Below are 23,796 nucleotides of genomic sequence, written 5' to 3'. Positions count from 1 at the left end.
AATTTAAACGTCAGGAAAACATTTTTGAAAGTAAATGTTTGGAGCGTAGCTTTATATGGAAGTGAAACTTGGACGATCGGAGTACCTCAGAAGAAAAGATTAGAAGCTTTTGAAATGCGGAGCTATAGGAGAATGTTAGAAATCAGGTGGGTGGATAAAGTGATAAATGAAGAGGTGTTGCGGCAAATCGATGAAGAAAAAAGCATTTGGAAAAATATAATTAGAAGAGACAGACTTGTAGGCCACATATTAAGGCATCCTGGAATCGTCGCTTTAATATTGGAGGGACAGGAAGAAGGAAAAAATTGTACAGGGAGCAACGTTTGGAATATGTAAAACAAATTGTTAGGGATGTAGGATGTAGGGGTATACCGAAATGAAACGACTAGCACTAAATAGGGAATCTTGGAGAACTGCATCAAACCAGTCAAATGACTGAAGACAAAAAAAATGAATGGTTGACAACAAACATCAAAGTATGGCATTCATGAACGGGCTGTGAACGAAGACGTATTGTTGAACAATGTTTGGTTTTCATATTAGACACATTTTCACCTAGATGATGTAATTAATAAACTTAAAATTAAAATTTAAGTGTTTGCGCTTTCAAAAATCCATCACACTTCGAGAATTACGGTACGGGCCGCTATGTCAGGAATAACAGGCCATTCTATTTTGAAACAGGCAGTGAACAGTGAACGTTACCTAAACGTGCTGCGTAATAATTTTGTTCCTCAGTTTGTTGCAAAAGGGTTTACATTAGAAAACGAAAGCTTCATGCAGGATGGACCCAGACCATACACAGCTAATATTGTTTTAGACTTTCTACATGAAACTTTTAACGGAAATGTTATTTCAAACCGATTTCCTAATTGTTTTGCGTGTGGAAAGAACTGGATCCCGAAAGTCCTGATTTGAATCCGTTTCATTATTTTCTTTGTGGATTTCTAAACGAAAAGATTTTCCCTAAATATCCTTAAACAGTAATAGAAGTCATAATGGAGGTGTGGACCGAGAACGGAGGATATGTATCTTCGAGTTATAAATAACATAGCAGTTCGTGTTGTAGAAGTCGATAGACGTGATAATGGTCATATTGAACATGTAATAAGCAGAACATAATTTCCAGATAAATAGTAAAAACCTTGTATTTTACTTTTCTGTATTGTGATTTAAATATATATATTTTAACGAAACCAAATGTTGCATCATTTCGTGCAACACCCTGCACTAATCCACTTCTAAACGTTATGATGGCCTTCCTGATAGAAAAACTAAATAATAGATGTTCTATGAATAAATAGCATGGTGTAAATTATATTCAAAATGAGTTTACAGTAAATGAATACAAAAGATTTTAAAACATACAAAGAAGCGTGTTTAACTTAATTATATAAAATTACCAATACAAATATAATATCATGAAAATGAATTACGAAGCATTAAAAAATAAAAATGAACGAAGATAAATTACGGATGTTAGAACTTCAAAATATTGCAAAAATAAAACATCATTCGAAAAGTCAAAAAATTATGCCCGAAAAACGATTAAAAGAAATAAACATAAACGGTAATAAAATCAAACAAGTAACCCGATTTAAAAAAATCCTATTCGGAACGATGGAAGGTGGAGGTAGATTTCACCGGTGCTAAGGTTTTTTTGTCTTCAGTCATTTGACTGGTTTCATGCAGCTCTCCAAGATTCTCTATCTAGTGTCAGTCGTTTCATTTCGGTATACTCCCAACATCTTACATCCCTAAAATTAGTTTTACATACCACAAACGTTGCCTGCCTGCACAATTTTTTCCTTTAACTGTCCCTTTTTGTTAATGCGACTATTCCAGGATGTCATAATACGAGTTGTGTGAGAAAAGGAATGAGATTGGTAACACTGCGCGCGATCTGGCAACGCTGCGTCTACCGGTCTGTGCTAGACCGGTTTTTCATCCCTTCCACATGCTGAGTACGAGTTTCAACTCCGTTCAGCCAATACATTATTTTTGACAGCGCCATCAACGAAAATGGAGCATCGGAATTTAGAGCGACGTTGTGCGAACAAATTTTGTGTTAAACTTGGAGAATCCGCGAGTGTGACCATTGAAAAGTTGAAACCGGCCTACGGAAAACATTGCTTATCAAGAGCACAAGTTTTCCGCCGGCACAAATATTTTTTGGAAGGCCGAGAACACGTTGAAAATCAGCCTCGCTCAGGGAGACCTTCGACTTCAAAATGTGGAGCATGTGAGGGTTCTTGTGAGATCAAACAATAAGGATGATAAATTTAAACGCTTTCACCGTACATAACATTTTGACAGACGATTTGAACAAGCGAAAGATTTGAGCGAAATCGGTGCCAAAAACCTCACAACGGAACAGGACAATCGAAGAAATGTGCGCGTTGATCTTGAGAGGATTGACGATGACCAAGAATTCTTCAATCGTGTGATCACAGGTGATGAATCCTGGGTATTTGAGTACGATCCTGAAACAAAGCGGCAAAGCGAAGAGTGGCACTCCGTCATTTCCTCGCTGAAAAAATGTCGAATGAGCAAATCAAAGCTGAAAACCGTGCCGATTTGGTTTTTTGACGGTAGGGGTATATTGCGTAAAGAACTTTTTCCTGCAAGACAAACCGTCAACCGAGCGTTTTACAAAGGTGTCCTTGAAAGGCTCACGAAAACAGTGATTCGCGTGACACCAGATACTGCAGACAAGTGTATGCTTCATCGTGACAACGCCCAGTGTCACACGGCCGTTTCCATCGGGGAATTATTGACCTCAAAACGCATTCCTACGGTTCCTCAACCCCTGTGTTCACCTGATATGAGTCCTTGTGACGTTTTCCATTTCTCGAAATTGAAACGTGTCTTTAAAAGCCGTACCGTTTGAAGCCTTCCAGCGCTGCTGCTACTACGAGTGGGAACGACGACTCCGCCGGTGTATAGCTGCCAAAGGGAACTACTTTCAAGGGGATAATATTGTTGTTTGAAAAAAATAAATAATTTGTTAAGTAAAAAGTCAGTCTCATTACTTTTCTGACACACCTCGTATGTGGCCTATAAGTCTGTCTCTGTTTCCAAACGCTTCTTTCTTCATCAATTTTCCGCCACACCTCTTCATTTGTCACTTAATCCACCGGTCTCATTTTTAACATTCTCATGTAGTACCGCATTTAAAAAGCGTCTAATCTTTTCTTCTGAGGTACTCCGATCGTCCAAGTTTCACTTACACATAAAGCTACGTTCCAAACGTATAATTTCAAAAATATTTTCCTTACGTTTAAATTAAGCACGCCAAGGTCGGCACTGCGGAAGCGACAGTCCTCTCTCTCCCTCGCCGCCTCGCGTGCAGCTTTCTATAAGCGTATACGCACAACATCCAAAAACCACGCTGCTGGAACTGTGAAGCGCAAAGTTCCATACAACGGTGTTTATATCTTTTTCATAACCTTGGGAATGTGTACTGTTATTAAGCTTAAGGATTATATATTGTACAGTTATAATGAAAGAATTAAATAAAAATGGACTCGTATTAAATGTTATCGATAATATGAAGTGGAGATAGGGGTTGCTGCACTTCCACAGTGCATATACGCGAGCCACCAGCGAATAATATAATTATTATTTATCAGTACTATTGTTACAACTATGAGGAAAGCAAACAGTCCAACGGGTGGAGCCCTGTGAGTAGATAAGAGTGGCGACGGAAGCAAACTGTATAGGGCGCCGAACCAGCTGACAAATTGGGAATGACGAAAGAAGCGATCTCGACGGTCATGGGGTAAGCCTCTTAGCCCCCTGAGTAGGCTCCGGGATTGATCTGGGCTGATCCCCAGGGGTGAAGGTTCTGGCTAGACTGGTCGGCTAATTTAATTATATTATAGTAAATAATTTAAAACAATTTTCCAGTTATTTTTACCTGTTTAAATATTCATAACAGGATTTACGAAGAAGTAAAGTATAAAAACTGTTCAGAAACTAAGTCAATGCAAATAGTAACATAAAATATTCAACAAAATGATGGGACATAATATTTTAATTTATGAACGAAATTAGTTATAATATATATATATATATATATATATATATATATATATATATATATATATTCCACTAGGAAAATCAGTGCAGCACATTGTTAAAAGTAAAGTAGAAGTGATGTTAAGAACGAAGACGCTCCGGCAATTATTTCTACTTTTTTCCCATTGTTAACCACTTCCTGGTTTAGTTATACGGGATGCAAACACTAATTTAAATAGAAAACGACGAGTCTTGATGACCTAATTCATTATTTCATGTTTATCCAGATTTCCTATAAGGAAACAACATATTTTACAAGCGTACTCCTCTCAACAAAATGATGAAAAACGTTCGCATAAACATAGGTCTATAAACGCTCTATTAGCGAGTTAAAATTTCGCCCGGAATTCATTCCCACGTGAAATGAAGTCGTACAGAAATTTTTAGGAAGTTATTTCGGGGCGAAATTAATGCTTTCCTATGGTTTTTCATCGGACAAATAGAATAAAATATGTTTTAAAACCGTATATCTAATAGTTTTTGTGATTTCCAAAAGTAAAAGTGAAAAATTTGTCGTCTGGGAACCGTGATTTTAGGTTTGTAAAACAGTAACTTCAATAAATGATTAATAAATTCGTAAAATTTATTAACGTATTTATACGCAATGTTTCTAAAACGGTGGGCTGGGTATACGTTGTTAGATTCTACTTCTAAGACAAACAAAAAATATCCTTAGGAAAAATGGCGATTTCTCCTTCCTTTCTACCTTATTTTTATATAAAAATTTATATCTCAAGTTCGGATAGAGGAATCACATTAATATCTGGTAAGCGTCTTGGTAATAAAGTTTTAAAATTAGCAAAAAAATCAGGACCTTTATATTTATTTATACCTTTATAAATTAAAAAATGGCGACCGTGTTTAATTTTTAATACGTTATATCTTCATAAATATTAGTTTTATCTTTGCTAAAATATTAAGCCTTCTATTTTCAACAAAATGAAATTTTATTTTTAAAATTCATTTAACAAATAGCCGAGTTATGGCAGAAAATTGATGTAATTTTGTTTCTGTTTTCACCTCCTCCAATTTTTCGTTAAATTCGATGAAATATTAATTGTTTTTATTTGTTATTAATTCTAGTATGTAACAAATTAAGTAATAATTTTCTCACAGTAAGGTTTAATATTACATAATAATGAAACAATTGATATTAATTTTTTACTTGTGAATAATTTTACACAGCGACTAGTGCTGTTGATCATGTTAACAATGTAAAAATGAAGCTTCTTTCAACAGGAATGGTGTTCAAAACTATCAATCTGGTGCGACGAGAATTGTCATGGTACCTTTCAAAGTAGCCATCAAACAGTTTCCCTGAATATATGATCAGGTATTTTTAATGACTATTTTGGGTCGTCATTCTACCAAATCGTTTAAATGAAAAAAAATTATGTCGCTCATTTAACCCAAAATCTTCCACATTTTTTGGAAGACCTACTTCTACAATTAAGAGATAATATATGATTTCACCACGATAGACCTCCAGTACATTTCAGTCTGTTGGTATCAGATTTCCTGGATGAAACTTTCCATGAAAAATAGATAGGCCGCGGAGGGCCTGTGCCCTGGCCGGCCCGATCACCTGACTTAAATTCGCTTGACTTCTACATTTCACAGGATGAAGATGAATGATTTGTAGAGTGTGTGAAAATGCCATTCCTGAACGGGATTTGAAACCGGAACCTGCAGATGAAAGGCGGAGAAGCTACGACTCGCACCACGGATCCCGGCGCGAGTTGACTTCTTGACTACCTGTGGGGCCATTTGAAACATATTATTGTTTATTCGAATCAACATTGAGGATTTTAAACAAAGGATCCAAAATAAATTTCAACACATTAGGAATACTCCCGGAATTTTTGAACGATTAAGACAATCTCTCAGAAGAAGACTGGAGACTTGTATAATCTCTATTAATGGACACTTTGAACATCTTTGATAATTTTTAACAATTGTTCTGTTTAATTACACCTAATGTTCTACAATAATTAACGTAAGATTATCCCAGGTAGTTGTTTTATTATTTTAATTATCGGATCTGTTATTGTGAGAAAATTATTACTTAATTTGATATATACTAGAATTAACAATAAATAAAAACAATATTTTACCGAATTTAACATCAAGTGGAGGACATGAAAACAGACACAAAATTACAACATCAATTTCTCCCATAACTCAGCTATTTGTCAACCGATTTTCAAAAGTAAAATGCCATTTTGTTCAAAATAAAAGGCTTAATATTTTAGTATATAACATAAATTTTTATAAAACTAATATTTTTGGACATATAACGAATTGAAAAAAACAAGGCCGCCATTTTGTAATTTGCAAAGGTATTTAATTCCTGATTTTTTGCTAATTTTAAAAGTTTATTACCAAGTTGCTTAACAAATATTAATCCGGACTTGAGATATAATTTTTTTATAAAAATAACAAAATAGTAAACAGGGATAGAACAAAGGAAAAATGGCAACTTTCCTTTAAGGATTTTCTTTGTTTAGTTTTACTAGTAGAATCTGAAATAGTATAGCCAGCCCACCACTTTAGAAACATCCTGTATATTGTACAGGTGATTACAAACGATTCATTGGATTTTAATCTACGAAGGTTAACGTTAAGTTAAAGAAAAAACAAACCTATATTTATTACTTCATAAATATTTTTAGTCCTAAATTAATAATAATTAAAATGTAAATTGTGAAAAAATTAAAATTAATAATTATAGAACTGAGACTAAAAACAGAACTATTTACGTAATAATTATTTACGTAAAAGAAAAATATGTTTTAAAAATTAAATGGCATTTAGCATTTTAAACGTGTGGTATTTAAAGTTTAAAATTCTATTTAAATGGAAAAGATTTTTACTATTAAATAAAACCATATATTATATATTACGCTTCATTTACCAAAATTTAAACTTACATTTGATTGATTTTGCAAACTTTTCCAAATTTTTTACTGCTTGTTGAAAAAAAATATCTAATTTTTCATTAATATTTTCTTTATTTTTAAATTTATAAAAAACATTAATTTCACCAGTAAAAAAATAAGACAATTTTACACAAAAAAAGCTCTCTATCGTTTTTCTACGAGAAAAAATTAAGAAATTATGGAAAAATGATAAAGTTACCCGTACTACGATAGCGCGATTTTTGGGCATATTCTAAAATTCGTTAGCGCCCTTTTGGTTTTGCTCGTAGAAAAACATTCCCGGAAGGTTTTTACTTCCTTATATGAAGTAAAGGAAATACTGTGATCGTGACAGATTTCAACGGAAATATTCATTTTGACCATCCCTGAATCCATTATCAGTAGTTTTGGCGTGATTTCTGCACGTATGTATCTCGCATAACTCAAAAACGATTAACCGTAGGATGTTAAAATTTAGGACTGTTGTAACATCTAATTGCGCGCCTTCCTTTTTTATTGCAATCGAGTAAACCAAAAGCGTTTAAAAAAGTCCCAAATCCAATGTTTTGGATTTTTTACTTTTTCTTATTGAAAAATATCATTTGGTTTGATAGATAAACGTGGCCGCCATTTTGTGTCATAATTAGATTTATTATTTGTGAGAAAATTATTACTTAATTTGATACATATTAGAATTAACAATTAATATTAATCGAATTAAACGTAAAGTGGAGGACATGAAAACAGACACAAAATTACATCAATTTTTTACCATAACTCGGCTATTTGTTAACCGATTTAAAAAAAATAAATCAATTTGTTCAAAATCAAACCCTTAATATTTTATCGAATACAGAATTTTGATAAAACTTATATTTATGGAGATATAACGGATTGAAAAATAAACATGGCCACCATTTTATAATTTTTGAAGGTATTTAATTCCTGATTTTTTGTAAATTTTAAAACTGTATTACCAAGACTGTTAACAAATATTAATGTGATTCCTCTATCCGAACTTGAGATATAAATTTTACATAAAAACAACAAAATGGCGGACAAAGGAAGAACGACGAAGAAATTACCATTTTTCCTAATGGTATTTTTTGTTTAGTTTTACAAGTAGAATCCAAAAAAATAAAGCCAGCCTACCATTTTAGAAGCATTCTATATATCAAAAAAAAAAAAAAAAAAAAAAAAAAAAAAAAAAATTACAATGAGATAGTAAACCGTACGGTAACAGCCTCGTAGATATTTCTACGAGGCTGTTTTAGAAAACAGACCGGCCTTTTTAGAAACAGGCCGGTCTACGATAAACGCGATCGACAAAGTTAAGACCTGGGCATTAAATAGTAGAAACGGCACGTGGAGAACTAGGAAAATCCCACTTATTATAATGTTGGATATAAAAAATGCTTTTGGATCTGTTCCTTGGAAAGCCATTATCGCAGCATTACAAGCCATGAATATAAGTGATTATCTAGTCAACCAGATTAATCAATACCTTTACCATAGATTCATCGAGGTTAAAACGTTAGAAGGAAAATCCACATTTGAGATATTTGGAGGAGTTCCACAAGGATCAGTCTTGGGCCTATACTGTGGAATATTTTTTATGACAAAATTTTTAGATTGGATTATCCCGAGGGGGTTTTGTTGTTGGATATGCTGATGACATTGCTATCCTAGTAGAAGACAGAGAAGTTAATAACCTAGAGGATAAAGCAAATCAGGCGTTACGAATAATTGATGAATGGCTGGTAGGAAGCATGCTACAGATATCCCCTAACAAATCCTGTTGTTTGGTGTTTTCAGGTAGAAGACCTATTAGAAACCTCAATATAAACATTAGAGGAGAGAGAATTAAGGAGGTCAAAGAAGCAAAGTATTTAGGGGTTCTTTTGGGTAAAAGCCTAAGATTTAGCAAACACGTAGAGATGATTTGTAAGAAGGTCACTCCTTTGATTAAGGCATTGAGGACTCTTTTCCAGAACCATGGTACACCGAAAATGGTAATAAGGAGACTGATAACTGCGGCTACCACGTCAGCAATTTTATATGCGGCCCCGATATGGGGAGATACAATGAATATTCAGAGAAACAAAACAAAATTAAAAAGAGTACACAGGCTTGCTTTACTGCGTGTAGCTGCGGGATACAGAACAGTGTCATACGACGCGTTGTGTATATTAACGAAGGTTCTACCCGTTGATTTACAAATTAAACGAAGAACATTTAGATATAGGGGTATGTCCAAAGATGAGGTTGAACGGCTAATTGATCAAGAGTGGCAGGATACATGGACACACTCTAGAGTTGGGGATTGGACCAGGCGACTAATATCCAACATAAATATGTGGACTAGTAATAGAATAGGTAATGTAGATTTTTATACGACACAACTGTTGACGGGGCATGGCTCGTTCGGCCATTATCTGTTTAGAATTGGAAAAAGACCTACCCCACAATGTGTGTACTGCCCAGAGACTGATGATCGGAACACACTGTGTTTGTATGCCCAAGATGGGCTCCAAATAGAAGAGAAATTTCGGACAACGGACTTACACCTGAAAACCTCTTAAATTGGATGGTCTATAGTGACGATAACTGGGATTGGTTCCGTAGGTTTGCCGGGGAAATCTTACGCACCAAGGGAGAAGAGGACAGAAGAAGGGGTTTGTGAAATTAGGGTAGGGAGGACAGTCCCTCCGTGGAGGGCCCGTACGCCGTGGTGTGCGGATTCCTGAGAAGGGGGGGGGGAACTCCTGGGGAGTGTGGGACAAATAAAAGACCGAGTCCCGGTTGGCGGTGCCGCTCCTGCGGGTGCCTCGGCGCTTAGTGGGGGCGGTGCCGCTGATTAGAGGCAAAGGCATAATGACCGAGACCCGGTTCCCTGCTGAGGGGATGGGAGGTGGCGTAGCCATACCCCGTCTCCGAGGCGGGGGATTAGAGGCAGGCGAATAAAATAAAATTAAAGATCCGAGACCGGGGGAGCTAACCTGCCGTGCCGGGTGTACAACCGGTGGGCGGTGGGACGCTCCCTTAGAGTAAAAGGACACTCTCCCCGACTGAGTATACTTAAATGGATATCCGGTCGGGGAGAGAAGGGGGGAAAAAAAAGATATTTCTTCCAACCCACCGGTCTAGTGGTGAACGCGTCTACCCAAATCAGCTGATTTGGAAGTCGAGAGTTACAGTGTTCAAGTCCTAGTAAAGCCAGATATTTTTACACGGATTTGAATACTAGATCGTGGATACCGGTGTTCTTTGGTGGTTGGGTTTCAATAAACCACACATCTCAGGAATGATCGACCTGAGACTGTGCAACACATACATTTTAGATTCATACAAATCATCCTTCTTTCTTTTTCCTGTTGAGCCTCCGGTAACTACCGTTTAGATAATTCTTCAGAGGATGAATGAGGATGATATGTATGAGTGTAAATGAAGTGTAGTCTTGTACAGTCTCAGTTCGACCATTCCTGAGATGTGTGGCTAATATCATATTATCATATTAGATGTGTATATAATATGATACAAATCATCCTATGAAGTAATATCTGAACGGTAATTACCAGAGGCTAAACAGAAAAAGAAACAAAAAAAGAGATATTTCTTCCGCTCAAAAACCAAAAATTTGTGTGATATAAATAAAAATGTCAACGATACTGAAATCAAAAAAGGTGAGACGCTACATTTCTATTATGAAAATCTGTTATTAATTTACAATTTTCTTTAAATATCTACAATAATTGATAATAAAGAATGTTTAAGCGTTCCATATAATAAGAAAAGTTGTTAGAAAACTCATTTATATGTAATTCATATCACATTTACAGAAATAATACGATTCTTATGATTATTCCTTGTTTAATAAATGAAATCGGCCCGGTAAGAGTTTTCCAACAAATTTCCTTATTATATAGAACGCTTAAACATTCTTTATTATTCTTATTACATATATTTAACATGTATTTTTTATGATATATTTAAAATTACGAGGGTAAGTCCATTATTATCCGCAATGTAGTTGTTAATTTTATTGCAATACAAATAGGAAACTTACATGTACATCATTTCTCAACATAGTCCCCTTGCATTTCAACGCACTTGGTCCATCGTTGCACAAGCTTCCCGATGCCCTCATAAAAGAAGGTTTTCGGTTGAGCTGCGAGCCAGGAATGCACCGCTTCTTTCACCGTTTCGTCCGAGGTAAATCGACGGTCCCTTAATGGTCCACTCCCTTGTTTGGAGTGGACCAAACAAGCGGTAGTCAGAACGGGCAATATCAGGACTATACGGAGGACGAACCGGTACTTCAAAGTCGAGTTTCTGGAGCAGTGTAAACGGGCATTGTCGTGCAACACCACAACACTTATCGACAGCAGTCCTCGGCGTTTGGTTCGAACTGCAGGCTTCAGCTTGGCCGTAAGCACGTTACTGTAACGCGCACTGTTTATTGCCGTGCCCCTTTCCTCATTTGGTTAGCTGGCATTTCTCCCACCACCACCCCATTCGGTCGCCCTAGAGTATAGACCAAATGTGTAAATCGGGGAGGCGCACCCCTTGTTACAATTAAAACTATTGAAGTTCTTATATCTAAAAGGCAGCAATTTAGGCTGCCACGCCTCGGTCGCTGTATGCCAGCTAGTACCTGTCCACCATTTAACAGCGCTTGGAACTAGTTTGGCTGGTGGCCAGCCATTATCTCAAGGAAGGATTCCTACAACAGAGCTTAGGAGTCATTATTACATTACACAACCCTTATAATTAACGATGACGGTTGAACATAGCAATCTCATCGAGGAACTCCCAAACGGTCCGACAATTCGGCTATCGCCACATTGACTCGCCGTTTGTGAACGGCCTAAGTTTCCCCCCGACCACTAGGTTCCAGGGTGGCTCGATCTCTGGCCCCCCCAAGAGCAGGGCAATCGAACATCATATGCACGTTCGACTGGACCTCCCCGCAGACACACAACTCATCAGCAACCAGGCGAAACCGAAACATATATCGGTTCAGGTTTACATGGTTGGTGAGCATCCGGGCACCCGACGCCCTTAAAAACGAACTCGAGGCCTACCATCCCCCCCAGATCCTGTATAAAACTATACAAGGATCTTCCCTTAGTCGTGGTGTGCCATGTCTCCATTGCGAGGTTCTATAGCCTCTTCCGCAGACGGGAGATGGGCAACTGTACGAAATTTTGTTCCGGTGCATTGTGATCACTGTTCCGCTCCGGTTCTGGCCCGGCACGAAACCGCATCCCAAATGCCTCGGCCTCCCGAACTCTTCGCAACTTCCACATGACTGCTCGAACTTTCACCACTAAATCGATTGGGAGAGCCTTTCCCAATACAGTAGTAGCCTCGTAGAAGGTTGTTTTAAATACACCAGTGCATACTATCATGGCTCTGCGCTGAGCACTCCTTAAATTTTGAAGCAGTGCTCTATTTCTTTCCAACCTATGCGCCCAAACTGGCGCCGCGTATGCGATCATACTTTCGAAAAAGCCTCGGTACACCAAGTACAATTGGCGGCCCGACAGCCCGTAATCCTTCCGAGCAATCCTCCTAAGCTTGTGCATCACAGAGACAGCATCCGCCGCAACTTGCTTAATATGGTTACTAAAAAGCAACTTATCATCAAACAAAACACCTAGGTACTTATGAACCCTCACTCGGCTAATTACACAGCCTTTATATTTAATATGGGGGTTTCGACTGCATGATAATTTGTCTGCACCCTTCAGAAGCATAAACTTCGTCTTGAGCACAGAAATCTTTAAATTTTGAATGTCCATCCAGCCCTCGGCGGTTGACAAAACCGCCTGCGCTCGGTCTTCCAGCAGCGGTCGTGAGTTGCCACGAACTAAAAGGAGGCAGTCATCGGCGAAAGCCTGGGCCGTGACCACTTCTGGGAATGTCAACCCCAGAAATCCGTCAAACACCAGGTTCCACAGCAGGGAGCCGAGAACCCGCTGTTTATTGCCGTGCCCCTTTCTTCATAATGTTCCAGTACTGGGCCTTGTGAGTCCCAAAAAAACCGTAAGCGTCAGTTTTCCTGCGGACGATTGGGTCTTGAACTTTTTTCGCAGGGCGAATTTTGATATTTCCATTCCATACTCTGCCGTTTACTCTTCGGCTCATAATGATGGACCCGTGTATCATCCATCATACGTGCTCGTAATGATCCACCGGCGATGATTCTGTCTAACAAGATGTCCCGTTCGCTACCGTAGCGATCCAAATGTTTTTTGCAGATGACCAAGCGCGTTTGTTTATGCGACCGTGTGAGTTGTTTTGGGACCCGTCTTGCACATACTTTATTAGACCCAAGTCTGTTGTGGATGATTTCGTAGGCAGAACCGCGACTAATTTGCAGACGATGTGTCGCTTCGTCGATAGTTACTCGTGTGTCTAAGAAAACCATGTCACGTGCACGCTCAATGTTTTCCTCATTTGTGGCGGTAAACGGTCGTCCGGCTCCTTAACACTTGTGCAACCATTTTTGAATTTTTCAATCAGTTCGTAGACACTCCGTTGCGGCAACACACTGAACCCGTACTGTACCGAAAGTCTTCGATGAATTTCGGACCCTGATACGCCTTCGACCACAAAAAACGGATAGCTGAACAGAAAGCGGGGCAGCCATGGTTATCGGTATTAGCGATATTGCAACTAACCTAGCAGGATCAAACCTGCACAGACATAACGACAATTAAACCACGCATGCGTCATCTACGCAAGACGACAGTACTACCAACATAAACAAAAATATAACTAAATTGAAGATAATAATTGTCATACCCTCGTACATAAATCAATTTAAAATGCTACTATATCAATTATTTATTTAAGAATATATAAAAAGAAAAATCATACTTACTTGTATACCACAATGAGCAACTTCGACTCTCGAATGAATATCGATCGGTGGAGTACCAGCCAACGCTTTATCGACATCATTACCAGTTAACGATGTTTGAACACTAATTTCATGGTATATTCTAGTCTTCGTTGTGCGATTCTTAACCGGGTATGGAGGCATCGATTTAATATTATGGATAGAAACAAAATTCATCGTATTATTACTGCCGTTTGAATTATTAACAGCTGCATTATGTTTTTGCCTTAAACTTGCAGTTCTATTTAGACTAGGTTCTCGGCTTAAATTTCTACCTTCGCGTTCTCTTGTCGAAAGATTTTCAGCGGATCTTCTATGCCTTCTCGGCAACGTTGCGTATTTTTCTAAAGCGTTAGATGACGTTTCGACGTGACTAAACGACGAAGTCATAACGTGAGGTAATTTTTTATCGGTATTCATAACTTGGGACGGTCTATTTTTCGGCAGATTAACTTGATTCGCTTTACTAAAAGATGACGGCCATCGACCATCATCGGTTCCGGAATTAATCGATCTATTTTTCACGTTCTGTTGTTTCGAAGAAATCGAACTTCTTCCTCTCGAAGTATTTTCGGTAGATAAAGCTCTACTTCTAGACGAGGATGACGCGCAAGGATTTATCGTAGAAGATTTGGCACTAGACGGATGAAGACTTTTTGTAGAATTTTGAGCAGTCTTATTGTTACCCGTTTTTCCAGATAACGAGCGATCACGGCTCATCGGAGTTCTAGACCTAGAGGAAGACGAAGCCAAAGAAGGACGGTTTGATGATGTCTGGACTTTCCCGTTCGAAGACGAACATTTTTTACGCAGAACATTAGTCGCGGCTCTCGGTTTATGGTAACCTGTCGTAGACGAACTTTCGCTACCGCCTTCGCTAGTACCGTCACCGGTATTTATCGATAGATCTCTAAAATCTTCAGATAACTGTAACGTAGTACTGACTAAATCTTCAGAAGAATAACAACAGCTGATTAAACTCGAATCGCAAGATACAACCGGGGTACCTTCGGTTTCGATACAACCAATTCCCGCACCGCCATTAACATCGACACCGCTATCGCTGCCGTCTTGATAACGAACGGCATTATCTTCTCGACTTAAAAATCCTACAGTACTATTGTCTTTAATATCATTATTAATCGAATCGGTTCTAACTACATCTTCTTCTACGACAGCGGCGGCCGCTGTGGAATCGATTTCATTATAAACAGACTCTGGCACATTATCTGCTTCACCATTATCAACATCTTCCATTGTTATTTCCGTTTATCAGTCACCTACATCACTGTAACAAACACAAATAAAAATAAATTAGTTTTATTTAATGGTAAAATCAATTATTTATAAATAAAAATCTGATGCGAACACCACACGACTTCCTTATACGCCTATTAAATTACATAAATGCATTTGAAAGGGAGATACGATCCTCCAATTCTGTAATAAAGTGGATAGTTACACGATTGCTGAAATATTAGTTTTTATTAACATCAAACATTAATTTATGAAATATTAGTATAAAGTAAAAGTCGCCTTATTACTCGTATTACTAGATCAGTATTATTTCTGGTGTGTCGTATAAATTAAACTCCTGTATACTGCTTACGAACTTACGGTGTAAAATATTCGGTTTTTATTACCGGATTATTTGGCGAGTAATTAAAAGTGAAAAAGAAACGATCATACAGGAAAAAGAATGATAACATGAAGAAATAAATCTCGACAAAAAAAACGACAAGAAGATGAATATGAAGGGGAAGAAAACTGTAAGAACAAGGGAAGAATAAAAAAATTAAAGAGAGGATTATGAATATAAAGAGAGAAAATTTGAAAACTAGAGAACGTGTACGCAAATTAAGATCAGAAGAATTATACGTAACCAATGAACGATTAAATGATCGGCAACAAAAAACAAATAAATGAAATGATGATCAACTTCGACTTGGGAAGAATATTGTCCGACAATATCACAGGAGTAATCAACTAACATATCGGCATGAATATATTGTTCTTGTCAGGGTCTATTTTAATGTAGATAAAATTAACTAGAAAATCAAAAAATAATACGATTCTAAATTACAATTTTCAATTAATATTAAATAATCAAATGTTTCACCAATTTTATTATTAGAAACCGGATTATGTGTAACATAAAATACTTGAAATATGCATCAAAAATGTCAAAATGTGCAACTTTAAATAAAAAAATAGAAATTTTTGTTTTTTTTTATTTAAGCAACCGCAGCATAGAATAAGTAAGGAATTGAATAACATACCGATAAATTACATTGACAGCGACCATAACTTAGTGATAATGAAATGTACATTGGGGTTTAAAAGCGTGAAGAAAAGATGGCAGATGAATCGGTGGAATTTAGACAAGTTTGAGGAAGAGGAGGTAATGAAGATTTTTGAGGAAGACATCACAAGAGGTAAGGTAAGGTTGAAGAAGAATAGGAGAATGTTAAAAAAGAAATTCTTAAATCACCAAAAGCGAACTTAGGCAGAAGAAAGAGAACCGGTAGAAAACCTTGACGATATATTGCAGCTGATGGATGAACGTAGAAAATATAAGAATACTGATGAAGAAAGTAAAAGAAACTATCGACAATTAAGGAATACTATAAAAAGAAATGCAAACTAACGAAAGAAGAGTGGATTAAAGAAAAGTGTTCAGAAGTGGAAAAAGAAATGAACATTGGTAAAATAGACGGAGCATACAGGAAAGTTAAGGAAAATTTTTGGGAACATAAATTAAAGTCTAATAATGTGTTAAACAAATATGGTACACCAATATATAATACGAAAGGTAAAGTCGATATATGGATGGAATATATTGAAGAGTTATACGGAGGAAATGAATTAGAAAATGGTGTTATAGAGGAAGAAGAGGAAGTTGAGGAGGATGAAATGGGAGAAACAATACTGAGATCTTAATTTAAGAGCGCATTAAAAGATTTGTATGGCAGAGAGGCTCCTGGAATAGACGGAATACCTGTAGAATTACTGCGCGGTGCCGCTGAGGAAGGAATTGATAGATTATATAAACTGGTGTATAATATATATGAAAAAGAGGAAATTCCGTCAGACTTCAAAAAGAGTGATTTAGTTATGATACCAAAGAAAGCAGGGGCAGATAAATGTGAAGAATACAGAACAATTAGTTTAACTAGTCGTGCATCAAAAATCGTAACTAGAGTTCTTTACACAAGAATTGAGAGGTGAGTGGAAGAAGTGTTAGCAGAACACCGATTTGGTTTCAGGAGAAGTATAGAGGCAAGAGAAGCAATTTTAGGCCTGAGATTAATAGTAGAAGGATGATTAAAGAAAAATAAACCGACATGCTTGGCATTTATAGACCTAGAAAAGGCATTCGATAACGTAGACTGGAATAAAAAAGTTCAGCATTTAAAAAAAATTAGGGTTCAAATACAGAGGTAGAAGAACAATTGCTAACATTTATAGGAACCAAACAGCAACAGTAATAATCGAAGAACATAAGAAAGAAGCCGTAATAAGAAAAGGAATCCGACAAGGATGTTCCCTATCCCCGTTACTTTTTAATCTTTGCATAGAACTACCATTTAATGATGTTAAAGAACAATTTAGATCCGGAGTAACAGTACAAGGTGAAAAGATAAAGCTGCTACGATTTGCTGATGATATAGTAATTATAGCCGAGAGTAAAAAGGATTCAGAAGAAACAATGAATGGCATAGATGAAGTCCTACGCAAGCACTATCGCATGAAAATAAACAAGAACAAAACGATGAAATGTACTAGAAATAAAGAAGGTGGACCACTGAATGTGAAAATAGGAGGAGAAAAGATTACAGAGGTATAAGAATTTTCTTATTTGGGAACTAGAATTAGTAAAGACGGACAAAGCAGGAGCGATATAAAATGCCGAATAGGGCGAATCAGAAATATAACTTGCTTACTTTAAAAATTAATTTAACGATATTTGAAAGTATATGTTTGGAGCGTAGCTTTATATGGAGTGAAACTTGGACGATCGGAGTATCTGAGAAGAAAAGATTAGAACCTTTTGAAATGCGGTGCTATAAGAGAATGTTAAAAATAAATCGGGTGGATAAAGTGACAATCAATTGATGAAGAAAGAAGCATTTGGAAAAATATAGTTAAAAGAAGAGACAGACTCATAGGCCACATACTAAGGCACCCTGGAATAGTCGCTTTAATATTGGAAGGACAGGTAGAAGGAAAAAATTGTGTAGGCAGGCCACGTTTGGAATATGTAAAACAAATTGTTAGGGATGTAGGATGTAGAGGGTATAAGACAAAAAAATCGATAAATTCGTTAATTAACAATTATTTTATAATTTTTTACTTTTGTAAAAATAAACAGAGGTACTGTTCCGCGGCTGTTAAATCGTGCAACTAATAGGTTTGATCAGCTGCAACGTAAGGCCTCCTTTTTTTAACAAGATACCCTTCTGAAAAGAATTGTAAATGTAGCGTAAATATTCATCATCATTAGATTTCAAGGAAGATATGCTAAAACCGGTGAGAATGGGCTTAATATGCAAGTGCATATGCAAATGCATATAATCCGGTCTCTATTTATTATACAAGATAGGATGATAAAGTAGTAGGAGTAAATGAATTTAAATTTATTTATTGAACTTATCGGTACAAATCCTTAGTAGTCCTCGAAATAGCACCCTTGTGCTTCGGCACAACTCATATAACGCGATTCCCACTGCACGTACGCATTCTGGAACTCGCTTTCCAGGATCACCTTCAGACATGCCGTCACGGCCCCTTGGAACTCTTCTACAGAGCTGTATCGATTTCCCTTGAGGGGACACTTCTTAAGAGGTTCACGGAAACCAACGTGCTTATTCTCCGCTTGCCCGCAGGCGACTGGAAAAAATATCGGTCTCTTTGGAAGGCTCCGCCTACCACGACCAGGTGGTCCGACGCTCCATTAGCGCTATAGAAATTCAGTCATACTACTTCTTGATCCTACCCTGTATACACACATATGTAATACTGCCTATTAAATTACATATACACATTTTTAAAAGTACATAAAATTTTATTTCACTACAACTTCTGATTTCTATTGTTATTATTGAATATTATTTATTGTATTTTTTTTTTTTTACAATTGCAGGTTAATAATTATTAAATCAATATATTTAGATTAAAAGAAAGAAGTTAAAAAAAAAACGAGAAGTCGGAGTCGAATCGATTTGCCTTCCCAATGTAAGATCCAAATATTTCATTAATTAAACTTTTATTTGGCTATAACTGTGGAACCGATGAAAATAAGTTCAACTTAAGATATATCGTTGAAAAGTTCTCAATGAGGGCTTATTACTGCAGTTACGAAAAAAGTCCAAAATCAAAAATCTTTTGGATTTTCGGCTTTTTTTGGACACTTTTGGTCCAGTCAATTGCAGTCAAAAAGGGGAGGTGCACAACTAGATGTTACAACGGTCTTAAATGCAAAATTTCAACATCCTACGGCTAATCGTTTTTGAGTTATGCGAGATACGTACAGACGTCACTCCGAAACTAGTAAAAATGGATTTAGGGATGGTCAAAATGGATATTTCCGTTGACCATATCCTTTCCTTCATATAAGGAATTAAATATATGTTACAAAACTAATATTTAGTCATTAAAAAATATAATCTTTTTATTAGTAATTAAACGGAAAGAAATACATTAACATGACGCAGCATTACTTCAAAAAGATATTCTAAACGTTTTTTCTATATCGCTATAAAAATTCACATAAAAGAGGAATTCATTAATTTTCTGGATGTTTCCTTTTCCTTTTTATTTCATTCTTTGGTACATCGACAAATTCTCAATAAATACCAATACCGGTAAACGTTGACTAGCGAGCATACGTTAAATTATATTTAAAATTTTCTCTGCAAATGGTCAAATTTATAAAAACCTTAAAACATGAAAAATTTCGTAAAAGTGGTTTAAAAAATTAGAAAAAATGTCTGTCGGGTTTCGAAAAACACTTTGTTTCCAGTCACCTTTCATCCTTATCAGATATTCCTTCTTTCCCCTTAAATTCTATTGTGAAATGTAAGTCTGATCTACTACATCCTTTATTTCGGCTGTGAATATGCTGAAATTTTAGCGATCGAAACTGTATACTTTTCATTCCATGTATCATTGTACAGGAAGCTGCCGGCAGATTGACTCTGGGAATTCCTTTTTCCTTCCTTGTACAAAGTAAAGGAAGTATAGTGATCGGTAAAAACATTCGATTTTCCGATTTCAACAGAAATATCAAATTTGACCATCCCTGAATTTATTTTGACTAGTTTCCGCGTGACGTCTGTACGTACGTATGTATCTCGCATAATTAAAAAACTGTTAGCCGTAGAATGTTGAAATTTTGGATTTAGGACTGTTGTAATATCTAGTTATGCACCTCCCCTTTTAATTGCAATTGGACTTAAAGTGTCTTTTGGACTTTTTCTTAAGTGCAATAATAAGCCCTCATTGAGAGCTTTTCAACGACATAACATAAATGGTACTTATTTTCATCGGTTCCAGAGGTATAGCCAAATAAAAATTTAATTAATGAAATATTTGGTCCTCACAAGGACCTAAATAATAGATATCCTACAATTTTTTTGATGGCTGACACTAGACTGACTAACGATAAAGCATTAGAACAACTTTATTTAATAAGAGAAACAAAAATAGTGAGAATTTGGCAGGGATGCCAATCTAAACTAACGAGTAACAAAAAAAGTGAGAATTTAGCAGGTATGCCAACCTTCATTTAAACTTTTTTTTTAATTTAAATATATTGATTTATTAACCTCTGATTGTAAAAAAAAAAAGGTTTTACGATAAATAATAATTCAATAATAGAAAAAAAACATCAGAAGTTATTAATGAAATATAATTTTATGTATTTTCCATTTAAAAAAAAATACGTGTATATGTAATTTAATAGGCATACAACGAAGTCATGTGGCGTCCACATCAGTTGTTTTTTTTAAGATACAAACCTTCGATTTAACAAACGTGTGGTAAATAAACAGGAAAGAAAGCAATAATAGATATACAAACAGCCGATGCTGTTGTAAGAAATTTGTCTATTGGAAGATGAATAGAAGAGAAAAATAATAAAAGAGAAGTGGTTTAGGGAATGGCACAACATATAGAGAAATAATAATATAATATTCCTAATTAATTCAGGTTAAAATTTAAAAAAGAAAAAAAAATAAGTGACCGATAGTTTAATACATTTGTTTACTGCTTTTACAATAACAAATTAATAACGATATTATGTTTTATCGAACCCCCCCCCCCTTCCAACCAGTATTTCCACTACCATGGTCCGATTTTGGCCGTTTTGTCGAACGAACTCGACAGACATTTGGTGACTTTTTAAGGAACAATTTCAGTATGATTGGCGCAAAGTTACGGCAGTTATCGTGTCCACAAGAAAGTGTATATATATATAAACTTTTGAACTGACGATGGTTTTGGTGTCTAAGGGGTGTGAAACGCAAAGATATGTGGAAATTTTCCAGAAGTCGAATCATGGTATCGATTACAATAGGTAAGCTATCTTATGAAATCTCCCTTAAAGATCATATATAAATGACATATGATAATAATTTCCACGTCTTTATAAAGGAATTGTTCCAAAAAAAGCTGACAGCACAATTGTAGGTCATTCACGCGGCTAAAGCCGCATTCCCGGAAAGTCCTACAACTGTGGGTTATTTTTGATGCACACACACACACACATACATTAAATATTTATCATTATATTTAAATATATAAAAATATTTTTTCGTTTATTTAATACAAAGATTCTAACTAAAGCGCGCGGGCATACTGTATTTCATTCGTGAAGGCGTGACGCTACTAGCATCGACGGTCGGCACTAACTAAACTAATGTAATTTAACAACTTACATACAATACATTTAGCTTGTACGGTCGGCAGACTGGTATAACCGCGTTATACCAGTTAACGCACCAGGTACCGAGTTGCTTTCTTAAACTTTAAGTATTATTAATTTATGGACTGAAATTAATACGGTGAATGGTGTGGTAAGTCATCAGATCTTCGGTGGAGTCCCGCAGGGGTCTGTACTCGGACCCTACTTTGGAACATCTTGTATGATGAAATTTTCCGGTTTCAATTCCCGCCGGGGGTGACATCTCGCTGCTAGTGGAGGCCAGTACCTTAGATGAAGTGGAGGACAAGGGGAATATTACCTTAGAATTAGTGAATGAATGGCTCGTCAACAACAGTTTGGAAGTCTTTCCTTCCAAACGCAAGGGTATTCTCTTCACCGGTAGGAGGATACTCAGAAGAATAAGTCTGCGCCTGAGACGAGAGGCAATTGTCGAGGTGGAAAGTGCTAAATATCTAGGGGTGTTACTGGATAAACATCTCAAATATAACAGTCGTGTGACCATGATCTGCGACAGAATGGAAACAACAATCCGTGCCATGCGAGGTCTCTTTGCGGGACAAAGAATTCCACGTGCGTCGAAGAGGCGAGTTATCACCTCGGCGATAACGTCGTCTCTTTTGTACGCCGCCCCGGTATGGGCCGATGCGGTTAATGTCCAGCGGAACAGAAGAAAATTAACTAGCACTCATAGGAAGTCGCTTCTGGACGTAGTTTCGGGGTACCGAACCTTATCATATGATGCACTGTGCGTGCTTTTTTCGGTATCCCCGATAGAATTGCATATTAAAGGACGAAAACTAAGGGCGTCCGGTGTAGCCAAGGATGAGGCCAATTCTATTATATGAGAACAATGGAAAAAAATCATTTTTGGAAGGCCGAGAACACGTTGAAGATCAACCTCGCTCAGGGAGACCTTCGACTTCAAAATCTGACGAAAACGTCGAGCGTGTGACGGTTCTTGTGAGATCAGACCGTCGTTTAACAATAAGGATGATAAATTTAAACGCTTTCACTGTACATCAAATTTTGACGGACGATTTCGACATGCAAAAGGTTTGTGCGAAATCGGTGCCGAAAAACCTCACAACAGAACAGAAGGATAATCGAGTCAAGATCCAGCGAAAATCAAATATGCCCAAATTAGATCGATAATAATTTCCCTTCTACAGCTAAAGCGCTATGTAATCGGGGAAATTGATGTTGAATTAAGGATAAATGGGTTCTGAGCAAGATACTATCCAAAAAAATGACAAAGAAATTGTAAACGGTACGGTAAGAGTCTCGCAGATATCATTTCTTCTGTTCAAAAAACAAAAATTTCTTTAATATAAATAAAACTGTTAACGATACCGATATCAAAAAAGGTAAGACGCTACATTTCTATTATCAAAATCTGTTATTAATTTACAATTTCTTAAATATCCACAATAATAGATAATAAAGAATGTTTAACCGTTCCATATAATAAGCAAATTTCTTATGAAACTCTTACCGTGCCGATTTCGTTTATTAAACAACGGATAATCATAAAAATTGTATTATTTCTGTAAATGAATTTTATAACAAATTTGCTAATTATATGGAACGCTTAAACATCGTTTATTATCTATTATGGTATATATATCGTCTATTACATATACAGAGTGTTTCGAAAGTGGTGGGCCGGTTATACTTTTTCGGATTCTACTTGTAAAACTAAACAAAAAATATCCCTAGGAAAAATGGCGATTTCTTCTTCGTTCTCCCTCTGTCCGCCATTTTGATATTTTTATATAAAAATTTGTATGTTAAGTTCGGATAAAGGAAACACATTAATATTTGGTAAACGTCTTGGTAATAAAGTTTAAAATTAGCATAGTTTTAAAATTATTAGTTATATGAAACTGTATGTTATACTAAAATATTAAGCCTTTTATTTTGAACAAAATGACATTTAATCTTTGAAA

At 36.3% G+C, this 23,796-nt stretch overlaps 1 protein-coding gene across 3 annotated transcripts in view; it reads right to left on the bottom strand.

The window, feature by feature from the left end:
- Positions 1 to 23,796, bottom strand: part of corn (microtubule-binding protein cornetto) — a 342,761-nt gene that overhangs the window by 103,137 nt on the left and 215,828 nt on the right. For all 3 annotated transcript variants that reach the window (XM_075364903.1, XM_075364904.1, XM_075364905.1), the window contains exon 4: positions 13,888 to 15,193. In XM_075364903.1, the coding sequence (XP_075221018.1) occupies positions 13,888 to 15,162 (1,275 nt within the window). In that variant the 5' untranslated portion in view covers positions 15,163 to 15,193. The remainder of the gene's footprint in view (positions 1 to 13,887; positions 15,194 to 23,796) is intronic.

Source organism: Lycorma delicatula, chromosome 4 (assembly GCF_047948215.1).
Source record: "Lycorma delicatula isolate Av1 chromosome 4, ASM4794821v1, whole genome shotgun sequence".
Lineage (NCBI taxonomy): Eukaryota > Metazoa > Arthropoda > Insecta > Hemiptera > Fulgoridae > Lycorma > Lycorma delicatula.
The sequence above is the reverse complement of the archived record's forward strand: the minus strand, read 5'-3'. Positions and strand labels throughout refer to the sequence as shown.